This window comes from Acomys minous, assembly GCF_964271855.1.
Source record: "Acomys minous genome assembly, chromosome: 9".
Taxonomy (NCBI): domain Eukaryota; kingdom Metazoa; phylum Chordata; class Mammalia; order Rodentia; family Muridae; genus Acomys; species Acomys minous.
Genome location: NC_140490.1, coordinates 34,662,162 through 34,678,803, shown reverse-complemented (window position 1 = coordinate 34,678,803; position 16,642 = coordinate 34,662,162). Strand labels below are relative to the sequence as shown.

Sequence of the window (16,642 nt, the reverse complement as noted above, 5' to 3'; positions counted from 1 at the left end):
CTGATAATTCTGCCCAGATAACAGTTGTTTGGTGGGAACCGTGGCCAGCCTGGCTTGAGCTGTGGAGCCAGCTCAGTTCCACAGAGAACTGGAGGGAGCCAGTGGGCAAGCATGCAGTGCCACGTGGCCCCTGGTTCTCATGACTGTGAAGCTTATGTTAACTTGCAACATTTATTGATTCCCAAGAGCTGACATCTTTTCTTTTCTTTTTTTTTTTTTTTTTTTTTTGAGCTGACGTCTTTTTATAGATTGAATTCTTGCCTAGCCCTGTGCTATTACATTCTTCTTTTGCCAAAAGTCTTACTCATTTAAGGATTTTTAAAATAATTTTTACCATGTGTTCCTTGTACAAAGTGGTGAGTTAGTAGAAAAAATTCCACCCAAGGTACGATGTGCTATGACCACAGTCATGGCCAGGCCAGGGCCTGTGTCCACCACACCCCTCACAATCCCCTTCTTTCCCCAGTAGTCACATGATAGAGCACTTCAAAAAGTCAGCCGGCTTTCTCTTCTCATATTTTATATGTACGTTTTTACATATTCACACACATACATCTTACAACAATTTGAGCTGTAACTCCAGAAATTACCACCTCAGGGTGGAGGTTTAAATTTATTTTTCTCCCATAAGTCTTTACGTTTGAATTGATAGCATGTGATAGATAAAAATATTAATTTCTCCAACTTTGCTCCCTGTCCTCTTCTGTCTTTGATAGTAGGACTTTTTGGGGTTTTTTTTTTGTTTCGTTTCGAGACAGGGTTTCTTTGTGTAGCCTTGACTGTCATGGACTTCCTTTATAAACCAGGCTGGCCTCCAACTCACAGAAATCTGTCAGCTTCTGCCTCCCTCCATGCTGGGATTGCAGGCGTGCAGCACTGTGCCCCTGATATTAGGACATTATTTACGCATAATAAAGTGGGTTTTGTTTATTTGTTTTGACAGAGTATGTCTATTTAGTCCCAATTAGCCTTGAACTTGTAATGCTCCTGCCTCAGCTTCCTGAGTACTAGATTGTAGACATATAAGCCACCACACCTGACTGGAGTGCTCAAATCTTGTTGATTTGCTTCTTTAATCATTTTAGATTTATTTATTTTATGTGTGTGCATGTTTTGTTTGCATGTATTTTACGTGTACCATGTGCATGGCTGGTGCCCTTAGACGTCAGAAGAGAGAAGGCTCCCCCCGCCCCCCCCCCCCCCCCAGAACTGGAATTAACATGTTTTTTAGTTACTGTGTGTATCCTGGAAACCAAATTGGGGTCCTCTGCAGAAGTCCTGGGTACTCTTACGTAATGGCTCTCTCCAGCTTCCTGTACTCAAACTTCGGATGTCTATCTCAGTGACCTCTTACCCGTGTGATAGCTACAGAAACAAAAGTATTACCCCATTTTCCAGAATAGAACGTTAAGGCACAAAGAAATATCTGTAATGTCTGAGCCAGGATAGAAGCAGAGCCCATGCATTCCCTTTGTGGTATGGCTTCCACACATACACCCCCCCACCCACCCCCATAGTGGTTCTCAACCTTCCTACAGCTGCGGCTGTTTAATTCAGTTCCCCATGTTGTGGTGACCCCCAACCAAAAGTTATTTTCATTGCTACTTCATAACTGTAATTTTGCTACTGTAATTAATCGTGCCGTAAATGTCAGATACGCAGGGTATCTGCTATGCGACCCCTGTGAAAGAGCCATTTGACCCCCAAAAAGGTTGTGACACAAACTGTCCTTTAAAACCCTTCAACCAGGGGACGGAGAGATGGCTGCTTGCCGAGAAGACCCAGGTTCAATTCTCAGCACCCGTACAACAGCTCACAACTGTCTCTAATTCCAGTTCCAGGGCATCTGACACACTCACGCGGGCATACATACTTGAACATATGTATGAACACATACGAAATAAAAATAAATAAAGTTAAAAACAATAAAAAAGCCAACAACTACAGCTATGGTGGAAGTTGATCAGTTTCAGGCCTGTTAAGGACCCTGAACCCAAAGACAAGCTCCCGGTGGTGGGCTTTCTCTTCCCCCTTTTCTCAGCATCGTCTCTGAAATCTGTTGGTCTTTTAATAGTAAAGCTTGGGGATTGAAGGAGCAGCCCCCCACCTCCACCCCCAGGGAAGGTCACTCACCTTCCTAGTACAAAATCAGCCCTGTGCTTTCTTTCTTTCCATCATATTATTTCCTTCCATCGAAATAATGCAGGCATGCAAATAGCCTGGGCTACCCACAGGCGACCAGACTCCTCCCCTTGCAGCTGGCTGAAATGCAAATTCTGGTTCAAGAGGGACAGCCTGAGTTTGTGCATTTCAAGCTAGTCTGTGCAATCAGATACATGTGTTGTTTTAATCTGGGCTAACTTAGAATTGATTATATAGCCCATTCTGGCCTTGAACTTGTGATCCCCCTATCTCTGCCTCCTGGAACCTATATGTACCACCGTGCTTAACTCCAACCCTAAAATATCTTGGATAATATATTTTTAACGCATTTCTCAAACTTGGATTTTTCACTTTGAGCAAGGATGCCAGTACCAATTAAGAAAGGGATGCCCTGGTGAATGAAAGCTGGCATTGTAACCCGGGTTTGCCATTGCACGTTATCGGTGGCATGGTAAGAAGGTCGGTGTATGATTGGGCTCTTCCGATTTGCATCCCAGGCCTACAGTATTCAACTGACAATCAGTTCGTACAACGGCTCAAAGAGCTGAATGACTCGGCTGCCGTTCAGAAAATCCCCTTGATCCCATCCACCCCGGAAGAGATGAGCGAGATGCTCCAGCTCTGTTCCTACGTCCGCTTCAAGGTGCCGCAGCAGGTACAGTGTGTCAGGACCGCCCCCGTGCCCCCCTCCAGCAGCCCTGCCCCCCCATATCCTCTTGCACCTACTCTGACTCCATTCTGTCTGCTGCATTTATTCAGCTAGCAGCTTGTCTGTGATATGTCGGTCACTGTGCTGACACGGGGAGGTCAGTGCAGGGGGTGGGAGGGTGGGGTGGGGGTCTGGGGGGGAGAGGAAGATGGCTTTGATAAGGTACTTTGGAGGAACATGTGTAGAGTGGAAAAACCCATACACAGGGTTGTGGCAATGAAAAAAAGCAAGTGGCTGGAGCCTGGACAGTGAGTTGGAAAGGAGACAGGGCCTAAATCACATTCTCAAAAAAAAAAAAAATTATTATAAGACTCTTAGACTTCTACATTAAGAAAACTTTTTTGGGTGAACCCAAAGGGCCTTTCGCCTATGAGTTATATTTGCTGGTATTGAAACACAAACAAATTTTAAGGCACAAACAGAGATGATAGCATCTCATGTTATATAGGTACCAAATGTTGCTGTTACTTTAAAGGTGGCATCTAATAAATGCTTATTGTTAGCCCTATAATTATTATTTCAGTGGTATTTTCTAACCTGCTGGCAATCAATGAAAACACAGACACCTGATGTATTTTATAACAAGCCTCTACCTGGGGCAAGGCAGAGATTATTACCTCCAATAACTCCCAGTCTCCATCCCATTCCATCTGCTTCTAGTAGTTTCTATGTGGGCTACCTCCCATCCATCGTCCCAAAATACTTGCTAACGTTGTTCTGCATCTCTTTCCATGCGGCCCCGCAGAGTTCCTTCTCTGGGCCCACGTGGCTATATTCCTATATCACTGCGAGTCTCCTTCTTCCGTCTTCCTTTTTCCCAAGGTTCTCTCTGCTCAAAGCCGGAGAAACCTTCACCCCGCCCCTTCCTTCTGCCTTGCCCAGGTATATTTATTCAGCCAATCAGGGAGGCAAGGTTCTGGGCAGTAACAAGATCTTGTGAGCCAGCAGTTAGCATCAGAATGCATCAGACCAGCCTCTAGCAACCAACCGAACAACGATGTGCTTAAGAGAATGTATGTGACAGGTGATGACCCTGGGTGTCACCAAGTATGAACACCATGTGTCCTCATGGTCTCCTGGGACCTGCTCTCAGAAGATCTTGTAGGTCCCTGTAGGTTATGGGAATGGGTGTGTGTTTTCCCTACACATAGTGGGAGAGGCGCTGGAAGACCGTAGGGGAACACTAATAGAAACAGGGGCCATTTAAGATATTATGTGGCTTGGAGGTGATGGGGACAGACTTGGGTAGGAGCACTAGAGCTGAGATGTGTCGTGAGGCAGATTGGAAGTGAGGGTGAGGGAAAGTGAGGGGTCATAGGTCACTTCCAGGTTGTATGACTGGGCAAAGGTAGCATTTTCTGGGCAAGGAAAGGAAAGGAGGAAGTTCGGGCCTGGGATGTGCGCTGAGAGTTCTAGTTTGGATATATTAAATTCATATTGCGTTTGAGGCCTCCAAGAGACACATCAAGTAGGCAGCTGGACACTGAAGTGATGCAAAGGGAAGTCTGTGCCTGAAGGCAGAGCAGGAGCCATTGGCAGAGGAAGGCACTGAGGATCATAGGTCTGAATGAGACCATTTGAGGAAAGTCCACAGCTGAGGGCGTATTATGGACCCAGATTATCTCCTGTGTTGGAGGCTGTGAGCCCTGACTCAGCGTGGGGTGGGGTTCTCCTAGGCTGTTAAGAATGAGTGCCATCCGGACTTTGTGACTGTGACTTCGTTCATCAGTGCTGCGTATTTCTGGGAAGCATCCAAATCTCTTGCAGCGGTGTACTCTGCTCCCGAAACCATTTTAGTCATAAAGCGGCACTGTCCTCTTCCCACCAGGATGTCTTTAGCATGTTGTGACCAAAGGAGGCTCCGTGCTTTTAGTTGTCAGGGATAAGAAAACACTGAGAGAAGCCTTGCTTTTCCAGGAGGGTAGGACCACCTGCCACTGAGCCCGTTAAACCGTCTTGCGGTTGCGTTTGTTCACGTTGTGGCTACTGCTCTGTGCTCTGTAAGATCAGGGTCCGTCAGTCTCCGGCCTCTAGCAGGTGCATTGGTGACCTTTCTAACACTGTGGGTTCAGAGGTCTCAGGCCACTGTCTCTTGGCCCCTGCACTTTAAGCCTAGGGTGATTCGGAACGTCCTGGCAGGAAGTATGTAATAGGTCAGACTGCTCCTCTCATGGAGGACAGGAAGCACATCAGGCCCCGGTAGATCATAACTGAAAAGTATACCGCCAGTGCCCTGCTTCCTCCAAGTGGGCGCCACCGTCTGAAGCCCACCTTCCATTGGCACCCCGGGCTGAAGGCCCAGCATTTAGTACGTGGTCTGCTGAGGGCCACAGCACTAGTCTTCCCAACTTTGGTCTGCATAGAGCTCTGAGAAGGTATGCTGCAGGTCTAAGCCTGTCCCTGGTGGATGAGAGGCAAGGAACCGCTTTACAAATGGCCACTGCCACTGTTCGGCTTAGAGGCCCAGGGCTTGGAGATCTGATCTGGCCTGTGTATATGTGCTACAGCAAGGAAAGCAAAGGCAGTGTCAAAAAATAACCTGTGCTCTATGGGACTATGGGAGGCTCCCCAGGCTTTCTCGCTCTCTCTCTTTCTTTTTCTTTTTCCTTTTTTTTTTTTTTTTTTTTTTTGAGACAAGGTTCCTTTGTGTTGCCTTAGCTATCTTGGACTCACTTTGTAGACCAGGCTGGCCTCAAACTCACAGAGAATCGCCTGCCTCTGCCTCCCTGAATGCTGAGATTAAAGGCCTGTGCCACCACGCCTGGCTCTTCTTCCTCTTTCAAGAGAGTCTTCTCATGTCTCACAGGCTAGCCTGGAGCTCACTGTTTAGCTGCAGATGAATTTAACTCCCTGATACTTCTGCCTCTACCTCCAGGCATGCTGTACGGCACCACATGTAGTTTATGTAGTGCTGGAGATGTCTGGGGCTTGGTGCCTGCGAGGCCAGCACTCTGCCCACTGAGCTATGTTTCCAGCTCCTTCATGGTTTATAGGATCAGCGGTCTCAATGGTTCAATCTTGTTCTGCATTTGGATATCATTGAATAATGACCTGGTATTTTGTTTATTCAGATTTTTGTCTTGAACTCTAAACCAAGAATTTTTCAAGATGTCATGCTATTACAGGTGTCTTTAACATAATGTGCAGACCTCTGCTTTGCAGCACTTCTTGAGTTCCTCCCTGGTTTTTTTTTTTTTAAGTTTATTTATTTTGAATACAGTATAATCAGATCACATTATAGATGGCTGTGAGCTACCATGTGGTTGCTGGGAATTGAACTCAGGACCTCTGGGAGAGCAGTCAGTGCTCTTAACTACTGAGCCATCTCTCCAGCCCCTCCTCCCTAATTTTTAAAAAAGATTTCTTTGTACTGTGAAAGGCATTCTGCCGACACATCTGTGCACCACACACATGAAGCGCCTCTAAAGGCTAGAAGAGGGCATCCGAGCCCTTGGAACTGGAGTTACAGATGGTTGGTTGGGAGCCTCCTTGTTGGTGCTGGGGATTGAGCCAGGGTCCTCTGCGAGAGCAGCAAGTGCTCCTAACTACCAGCACCCATAGTTTGCTTTTGCAAAGATTCCTAATTATCTATTCTACATCCTGGGGATTCAGAAGCCCAGCCCTGGGCAGTGCTGGGGGGGAGGGGCCAAGACGGGGTAGAGGGGGAAGCATGCTGAGTTTTCTCCCCTGTGCTGCCCCAGAGCTGGAAGAGGCTGGAGGAAGTGAGGCTTCTCTCCTTTTCTAACTTTGCATTATTCATCCTCAGATCCTTCAAGGTCTTGTTGACGTCCGCATCCCTCATAACAGCTTCTACCGGAAACGTGAGTAGCCCTGCTCCAGCTTGCAGCTTAAGCAGCTGGCTGGCCTTGTCATTTGTAAACCTCTGTGCGCAGAGTGTTTTCTGGGCCCCTTAAGAGAGGAAGCAGTGGGCCTGGGCTTGACGAAGCTCTGACTCCTGTGATACCTTTGTGTGGAATCTGCACGCGCTCACTGTGGGTTTTTTGTTTCGTTTTGTCTTTCCCTGACAAGTGTTCTTTGAAATCGTCAATGAGAAATCTAGATACTCTCTGCATGAGAACATGGACAAGATCAAGGTCCCAACACAGATCATCTGGGGAAAACAAGACCAGGTATGTCCTGGGCCCCACAGAAGAAAAGCAAGGGCTGATCTTTAAAGTGAGTCTCCCCAGGGCTGCCGACAACTGGCATAGTCCAGGAGCTGAGAGCTGTGATGTTTGATTTTTAAAAAGAAAGGGAGTTTATTTGTTCGTTTGTTTATTGAGATAGGGTCTCTTCCACTGGCCTTGTAAATGGAGTACATGTTACCAGTGGGTAGTACCGGGCCTCATACTTGCCAAGCAATCACTCTCCCTCTAAGCCGTGCTCCCTGTCCTAATTTATCTGTCAGGTGCAGAACCTGTGTTCTGCTACATGAGAAAGAAGGGGGAAGCAGGGTGTCCCTTGTGTCCAGGAAATGGCAGCCACCTTAGCAACACAGACCCTGTTTAAATCAAAACTACCAATGCCCCTTTGTCCCATGGTACAAAAAAACAAAACAAAACCCAAAAAATGTAATCATGTAAGTATGGTGTCTGTCCTTCACATCCAAACCTTAGTTCCTGTATTCTTTACTGCCTTGCAAGATCTCTCAAAACTTTCTTAAGCTAGAAGTTAGCAAACTTCCTGTAAGGGCAAGATAGTGAACACTTAAAGCTTTGCTTTCCAGGATTTCAGTCACGTTCACTCAGTTCCGCTCTGTGCATAAAAGTATTGTAGATGGTCTGTAAAGATAGGACAAGATTGTGTCACAGGGGCCATCGCTCGGTGGCAGAGCACTGAAGTAGCATGTTTGAGGAGGTTCTGGGTTCAATTCTTAGCACTACAAAACAAAACAAAAACAGCCACTGTTTACCTGCCTTTACTCAGTTAATATTTAAATAAATATATATGTGCATATATATATAGTACAGACATATCAATTTTTGGAGTTTGTTTTGCTTTGAGACATACTCTTATGTAGCCCAGGCTGGCCCGGCCTTTAACTTACTATGTAGCCAAAGATGACCTTGAATTTCTTCCTTCACCTCCAGAGGGCCAGGATTAAGATACGCCTTTCCCAAACATACTGTTTTGCTCCAAGAGCTGTGCCTTATATATGACACACATATCTTAGGAACCATTTCACGCTGCCTGTGTAGATCTGTGTACTCATTTGAAAACAGTTTTATTTCAAAATAATTTCAAGCTAGTAGAAAAATCTATATGGGGAAGACTTGAGGAAGGATGATCGTGAGTTCAAAGCCAGCACGGGACCTCATAGCCAGACCCTGTCTCAAAAGCAAAAAGAAAGGGCTGATAAGACGCGTCAACAGGCAAAGGCACTTGCTGCCAAGCCTGACAGTAGGAGTTTGTTGTAACAGCCCATATGGTAGAAGGAAGGAACCAAATCCTGCAAGTTGTCCTCTGCCCGCCACACATGCCCGGAGTACAGATACATATGTGCATGCACGTGCACACACACTAGTTAGTGTAATTTTAAAAATAAAAACTGTTAAAAGAGTAAAGGATCTGGAGAGATGGCTCAGCAGTTACCACTGACTGCTTATCCAGGTTTGATTCCTATCCACCGACATGGATGCTCACAACCATCTGAAAATTCATGTCCAGTGACACCCCTCTTCCAGCCTCCTCAGGTACCAGGCATATATGTGGCGTATAGACATATATGCATGCAAAACACCTGCACACTCAAATTTTTAAAAATAATAGGCAAAAACAAAAATAAAAGTACAGAATCTTCTTACACACCTTTACCATAAGTTTTTGTCTTTTAGCTGTTTTAATCAATTGAAAAGATATAATTACATTTTATTGGCGTGTGTGTGGCAGGGTGGAGTGTAGGCATGGGTGGCTATGCTTGGCAAGCTGCTGTACTCACTGAGCCAGCTTACCATCTGCTTTATTGCTGCTTGGCTTGCATAGCCGCTTAGCCCAGGGGTTCACCTGAGCACACTGTCCCACGGCCTAGTTGCAGAAAAAGATGACACCGCAGAATATGCCCTCTCCTGCCTGTTTGCAGCTCATCTCCGCTTCCACGCACCCCCATGCATGATCGTGTGTCCTCTTTCTTAAACTCTGGCCTTTCTAGAAATTCCAGCTAAATGGCGTTGTGTAATGTGCACTCCTTTGCACTTGGCTTCTTTCACTGTGGCATGTTTCTAAGAGCCATCTGCATTGCTGCATACATGGTTTCTTGGTTTTGTTTTTTAAGACAGGGTCTCACTATTTCACTTTGGCTGTCCTGAACTCACTCTGTAGACCAGGCTGGCCTCAAACTGAAAGAGATCTGCCTGCCTCGGCCTCCCGAGGGCTGGGATTAAAGGAGTGCGCCACCACGCCTGGCTTCACTTAGCATTTTTTTTTTTATGGCATATATGTTCCAAATTTTATTTCCTTGCAATCTGAATTTCCCATTCACCACATTGGCTAGATGTATAGACGAACAGATCTATTCAGACTATGTAGTGTGCTTACATCAGAGTCCCCAGAACCTCAGGGTGTATTTGCTGTGAGCAAGAACACTCTTTCATGTAGCGAAAGCACATTCCAGAAATTGATGTGAGACAGCCCGCAGTCCAGTTTCATCATTTACCTCAGTGTATCTTACACAGTATTCCCCCATTCGCCCTCAACCACCTGAGCCAGTAACTAACCCAAGACCTCACCTCATGCTGGATATCCTGTCTTTTTATTCTCTTCAAACAGGGACAGTTCTTGGGCTGACTCTGTCATTCATTTGTTGAGGTGTTCGATGCATAATTTGGGGTTTTTGTTGTTGTTGTTGTTCTGTTTTGGTTTTCTTGTTGTTGTTGGTTTTTGTTTTGGGGGGTTTTTTTTTTTTGGTTTTTTGGTTTGTTTTTTGTTTTTCTTTTTTTTTTTGGTTTTTCGAGACAGGGTCTCTCTGTGTAGCATTGACTGTCCTGGACTCACTTTGTAGACCAGGCTGGCCTCGAACTCACAGCGATCCGCCCGCCTCTGCCTCCCGAGTGCTGGGACTAAAGGCGTGCGCCACCACGCCCGGCTGGTTTTTTGGTTTTTTGAGACGGGGTTTCTTTGTGTAGTCTTGGCTGTCCTGGACTCACTTTGTAGACCAGGCTGGCCTCAAACTCACAGAGATCCACCTGCCTCTGCCTCCCAAGTACTGGGATTAAAGGTGTGCGTCCAGTTTATGACATCATCTTAACCAGTTAACACCTGCACTGCACTATTCTAAATCTGGCCAATGCCGAATACTGGGTTTAGGGCTTCAGTGTGAACACCATTCAGCTCATAACCAGTTCTCCAGAGACGCACCACATTCATCCCTAGAAGGGCTTTTGAAACTGCCTTTGAGAAATCATGCCTGCCAAAGATTTTCATAAAGTTTAAAGCAAGATGAGGCAGTGAGAAATGTGTAATGCAGATGAATGACAGTATATTCTGCAGTGTCCATTAAGGAATATTGTAGGGGAAAAAAGGTATTAAAAACAAGCTTTTTCTGATATTGTTTTCTGTTGCTATAATAAAATACCTGGGGCTGAGCAGTTTATAAAGACTAAAAGTTTATAGGCTAATAGTTCCGGAGGCTGGGAAGTCCATGTTCATATTACCACCACCATCTATCTGTTTAGCATGTAGTGAGGGGCTGCCTGTTGCATTATATGGCTGGGGACAGTAGACAGTATAATAGTGGCATTGATCCATCCCTGAGGGCAGAGATCTCAATGGTTATTAATCTGATTAGGACGGTAGAAGGGTAAAGCTTCCAGTGCATGAACCAATAAGAGACAGATTCAAGCTCTGGCAGAACCCATGGTGAAAATCACCATTGTGAGTCCTCTCTGGGCTGCTGAGAGCAGAAGCAGAAAAAAAAAAAATCACGCTGTGCTTACAGGGACCCAGAGTGCCTATGGCCCGGAGACAGGGAGACAGGGAGCGAGGGGGTGTGTACTCACAAAAGCCTGTAGCTGGTAAATAGGCCAAGGATGGCCCAAGGTGCATTGTAAAGGGCTGGGGACAAGGAGAGGAGGGACATTTTCCCATTGTCCCTCCAGCTACATCTTTCTGCAGCAGCCAAGAGACTGAAAACAGCTTTGTGTACAGCCAGAGACGCAGGACCTGGAAGCCTGGCCAGCAAGAACTCAATCAGAAAAACAAAAGCCTCTCTTTTAATGCTGGTCCCTTGCGGACCTGCAGGGACAGGCCCATAGCCCATTATCCCAGGAAGGTAGATGATCAGAGAGCCCAGCAGGCCCCGGAAGTATGTTCTAGTAGTTCCGCTTGTGCCCCTCCTCATCCTGTGACCCCAAGAAAGCACCCCAGCCTCTCCAAGTTAGGACGTCTCTTCTGCTGCTGGGGTAACTATGAGATTCAAGTGCAGCAACTTGTATGAAAATGATCTTTTATTTTTTCAACCATCAAAACACAAGTGATTTATCCCATGCGTCCTTTGCCTCTGACTGCTGGCCTCAGCCTATGGTCAAGAATTTCTCCCTAGATTCTGAAGTCCATTTTGTTGCATGGAAGGACAGTCTAAGGTCCTATGGGGCGCTACAGAGGCCCAATAATAGAAGCTTCAAGGAGCATCTTTAATTCATGGCCTTTGGCTCCCAAGCTCCCTTGCTCTTTGCCTGCCCTGCTAACAGGATTTGGTGTCACAGCACCTGTACCTGTCAGACTGAATTCAGCCTTCCTCTTTTTTGAACCCCGGGAGGCCAGCTGCTAGTGTGCCCAGATACAGGGATCCCTGTGTCCTGTCAGTTGTATGGATGGTGCTCTTGGATTTGGGCAGTACAGAGCCTCCATGGCTGAACCTGGCAGCCCTTCCTGAGAGAGCTGCTGTTCATCAGTCAGGTCAAGAACTCTCCCCCCCCCCCCCCCCCCCCGTGTGGTGGCTCATGCTTTTAATCCTAGCACTTAGGAGGCAGAGGCAGGCAGATCACTGTGAGTTTGAGGCCAGCCTGGTCTACAAAGTGAGTCCAGAATAGCCAAGGCTAGACAAAGAAACCCTGTCTTCAAAAACAAAAACAGCCAGGCGGTGGTGGTGCACACCTTTAATCCCAGCACTCAGGAGGCAGAGGCAGGTGGATTGCTGTGAGTTCGAGGGCAGCTGGTCTACAAAGCAAGTCCAGGATAATGAAGGCTACACAGAGAAACCCTGTCTCGAAAAACAAAACAAAACAAAAGCAAAAAAACCAAAAACAAACAAAAAAACTCTCTTCCATTTTCTTTCTTTTTTAAAAAAAAAATATTTTATTTAACTTTAATGTATGTATATTGGTGCGAGAGTGTCAGATCTTGGAGTTACAGACACTTGTGAGTTGCCACGTGGGTGCTAGGAATTGAACCCGGGTCCTTCGGAAGAGCAGGCAGTGCTCTTAACCACTGAGCCACCTCTCCAGCCCCTCTCTTCCATTTTCAGTCCACCAAGATAGAAAGGCCTTCAAGAGAAAGGCTGTAGATATCAGTCTTCATCTCTCTTCTTGCCAGCACTGTGTACGGAAGGACAGTAGCACAGGCAGGTGGTGAAAGATTTTACCAGGACATGGAACAGGCAGAGAACTTATGAAGACATACCACAAGAGCAGAAGCAGCCCCCCCCCCCAAGAGGCGACTGTGTGGTTGAGAGGGACGGAGTTTTACAGTTTAAAGGGGAAGCTACTTGAGTTTGTCCCGTGGGCCACTTGTATGGGAGAGATCGGTGGGCATCTTACTGTCTTGTAAGTAAGCAATTCTACAGAACAAGTTGTTTTTCATGAGACTGGCCATCTCTCTCTAAGGCACCATAGGTTGTTAAGAATGTTTATGTGTCAGGTAGTGGTGCCCCCCCCCCCTTTAATCCCACCACTCAGGGCGAAGAGGCAGGCCGATCTCTATGAGTTCAAGACCAGCCTGGTCTACAGAGCTAGTTTCAGGTTAGCCAGGGATACACAAAAAAACCTTATCTTGAGAAAAAAAAAAAGGAGAAGAAGAAGAAGAATGTTTATGTGAGACATCAGGATCCAGGCCCTTAAAGAATAGGAATTTTGCTTCTCTTTTTTTAGCCTTTTGTCTCTATGTGCACAGGGCATGGCATACAGGAGCTTGTTTTCCCTCCACCGCTTTGGATTAATGTTTATGTTTAAAAACTCCACATTCAGGAACTTGTCATCTCCAATGCTGAATATAATTTGGGTTCATTTAAAGTTTGTACCCTGGGTGAGACCTTGGCCTCAAATGCAATGGAGACTATTTTTAGACTATTTCTATAAATAACCTGTCCACAAAATCACATACATCCCACTGGCATGCATATGGCAGCTTTACGTGAGTGACCACAGGGGATGCTAAATCTGCAGAGCTGACCAGAATCTCAGTGCTTCTGTAGGATGGATCCTTTTGGGAGGTGGTTTTTTGTTTGTTTGTTATTTTTTCTTTTTTCTTTTTTCTTTTTTCTCATCTACCTCTGTCATCTGGACTTAACCTTTATCCTCTCTGGGCCCTTCATTCCCAGTAATGGTGGCCTCAGCGGAGGTTTCCACCTACAGCCCGGGATCCCTTCTCATCAAAGCTGCCTGTTCACATTCCTTTCCCTGTTCTGGGGTGTTCTGCCACACTCCCTTCTGCCTCCCCCACTTCAGGGTGCTGGGAACCTCAGGTTGATGAGACTGAAGCTCAGAAGGAAACAGCTTTAGCACTTGAGCTCCTGGCTTTTGCTCTTAAGGACAAGAGGGGAGAGCCTTGGCTTGGAAGACTTGCAGGTGACTTTGATTGGCACCGGGTGTGCGACTGCAAACCTAGCTCTAAAGGACAGTGTGGAGGGGAAAAGCGAACCCACTTGCATGCTGCCAGGATAGCTAAGGAGGAAAGTATCAATTCTTAGCTGTGCGATGGTGGCACATGCCTTTAATCTCAGCACTCGGGAGGCAGAGGCAAGTGGATCTCTGTGAGTTCGAGGCCAGCCTGGTCTACAGAAAAATTTCAAGGACAGCCAGGGCTACACAGAGAAACCCTGTCTCAAAGAAAAAAAAGAAAAGTATCAGTCTTGGAAAAGCTCTGGGAGTCCCCCTGTGATGTTCGCTTCTTGAATTTTCCTTTTCTTTCTTTTTTTTTCGGGGAGTGGCTTTTTTTTTTTAATGGGGTTTCTCTGTATAACAAGCTCTGGCTGTCCTGGACTCACTTTGTAGACTAGGCTGTCCTCAAACTCACAGAGACCCGCCTGCCTCTGCCTCCCGAGTGCTGGGATTAAAGGCGTGCGCCACCACGCCACCTCCTGGGTTTTCTAGTGAGACTTTTCTACATCTGGGCTCCCTACTACTCAAACCATTTCCCCTTAACAAGTCTCAGGGCCCCCCTCTGTCCCGAGGCTGGCGTAGGACTGGGGATGGGGTGCAGTTGGTGGCGTGTGCTGCCTAATGTGCACAAGGTCCTGGATTCAATCCCTAGCAAGACATAAAACTGTGGATGTGTTGGTAAGGCCAGAGTAAAGGTCTCCCTCTGCTCTAATATGCCCTGCCTGACCCTTGACCTTGCCATAACCCCTCACCCTCGTGCTCCTCCCTTTCTGTAAAGTTTCCTCTGCTCCCTCCACTGTCTCAGAGCTCAGAAGCGACGTCTTCCCTTTCTGTGCCCCTGTCTGCCTTCTCAGCCCCTGTTCCCAACATACTGTCACCATCTCTTGATGCGTCTGCCTCTCCCTCCAGCTTAACCTCCTTGCAGACAGGAGCTGTGTCTTTTCCCCGCTCCTTGTCATCAGCAGCGCTGTACTTGTAGTGCCACATTTCGGGGTCACACAGAAGGCATGCTGGGGGCTTCCATGGACCCCATCTCCCTGACCCGTGCGTGCCAGGCCTGGGTGGTAGAAACTGCAGTGCCGCAGTGCAGCGGTTGGAGCCCCTAAATCTTTGTGTGCCATCTCTTCCCTTCTCTCCCCCTGCAGGTGCTTGATGTATCTGGGGCAGACATATTAGCCAAGTCGGTGAGTAACTGCCAGGTAGAACTGCTGGAAAACTGTGGCCACTCAGTGGTGATGGAGCGACCCAGGAAAACAGCCAAGCTCATTGTCGACTTCTTAGCTTCTGTGCATAACACAGACAACAAGAAGCTGAACTGAAGCCGCTGGCGCAGCCTGCATCGTGCACACACAGCATCTGCTCCCACCCCCCAAAACCTGACACAGTCACCTCTCTCAGGGATCCTGTCCCCAGTGCCGAAGGAACGCCAACGTCCCTGAGGAAAGCCAGTCTCCTGTCCCAAGTACTCTTGGTTCCACGGAGCGTCAGGAGGCACAAGGAAACCTCCAAGATCTTTTTTTTTTTTTTTCAAAATAGAAAACTAAATGGCACAAAATAAAAACATAGCCAGCCACGAAGCCTACTAGAAGTCTCTCAAGGTCCATGTCCCTGAGAAGCAGCACGAAGCAGCCACCTTGGATCAAGACCATTAAGGACGTTTTCTTTAAGACATTCCACACACATTAAACTCAAGCTGGTTTTTTTTGTTTGTTTATTTGTTTGTTATTGTTGTTGCTTCAGATGTACCCTCTGCATGGTCAGGGGCTTCTTCTCCGGGAGCCTTAGTCATCTTTTGAACTCTCTTGTTTAGATCTAATTCAAGTTTTGCATAGAGGCCCATGTGTGAGTGAATGCAGCCCCATTAGCCACGAGACCAGGGAAGAGACAGCAAGCTGTGGAGGAGGTTTCCGCCCCTAGGCCTGATGCGCAGACCTGGAGTCTCAGCCACTTGGGAGGCTGAGGCAGGAGGATCCAAGTTCAAGGCCTGCCTGAGCTACTGACTGAGACAATGTCCAAAAATTAGAAAAGAGAAAATGTTTCTACCCTTTTTTTTTTAAACATGTAGAAACATACATGAAGGGGCATCATTTAGCCTCAGTCAGGCCTAAGAAATGCTCAAGCGGCAGAACACACAGACTGGTGGCTTTGCGTACCTACAAATCAGATATGTCATGAGTGACCAGAACAAAGGAATCCTGACAGGCTGGGTTTCCTAGGAAAAAAATTTATAATTTTTTAAAATAAGGACTAATAAAGCAATAATGTTCCGGACTTGTATCTAATCAGAGTGGAGCTCCACACCAGGCACCCACTCATGGGCGAGCGCCTTTTCTACTCTGCTGTTCCACTGAAAACCCCTGGATGTAAAATACTAGCGTGTTAATGAATTCTGTGAATTCTGTGAACAATAATGTGATCGGAAAAAAAAAAAAAGTCCAAACAGCTGTAAAAAAGTAACCACAATAATGTGAAATAAACTTACTAAGTCTAGGCTGGCAACACACAGGTGCTTTCTATTTTAGAGCTCCTAATGGGTGCGATATTAATAGAGTTTTCTGTTCACTTAAACATGTGTTTATTATCCTGCTGGGTATGGTGACGGACACCTTCAATCCCAGCACTTGGGAAGCAGAGGCAGGCAGATTGCTGTGAGTTCTGCCTGGTCTACAGAGTAAGTCCAGGACAGCCAAGGCTACACAGAGAGACCCTGTCTTGAAAAACAACAACAACAAAATGTGTTTATCTAAGGAGGCACAGTGACGCGTGCCTGTAATCCCAGCACTAGGGGAGACACTGTGAGTTTGAGACCAGCCTTGTCTACAAAGCAAGTCCAGGTCAGCCAAAGCTACACAGAAAAACCTTGTCTTGAAAAACAAACAAAACCAAAAAAGTATTTATCTGTGGGAACACGTGAAGAGGCCAAAGGTTGATGGTAGACATTGGGTTTATTCCTTAGTCG

The 16,642-nt window shown here is 46.6% G+C and overlaps 1 protein-coding gene across 3 annotated transcripts in view; it reads left to right on the top strand.

The window, feature by feature from the left end:
* The window catches only part of ABHD6 (abhydrolase domain containing 6, acylglycerol lipase), a 47,164-nt gene extending 30,978 nt beyond the window's left edge, over window positions 1-16,186 (top strand). For all 3 annotated transcript variants that reach the window (XM_084795428.1, XM_084795427.1, XM_084795429.1), the window contains 4 exons: window positions 2,661-2,818; window positions 6,639-6,693; window positions 6,902-7,002; window positions 14,829-16,186. In XM_084795428.1, the coding sequence (XP_084651554.1) occupies window positions 2,661-2,818; window positions 6,639-6,693; window positions 6,902-7,002; window positions 14,829-15,002 (488 nt within the window). In that variant the 3' untranslated portion in view covers window positions 15,003-16,186. The remainder of the gene's footprint in view (window positions 1-2,660; window positions 2,819-6,638; window positions 6,694-6,901; window positions 7,003-14,828) is intronic.
* Window positions 16,187-16,642: the final 456 nt, after the last annotated feature.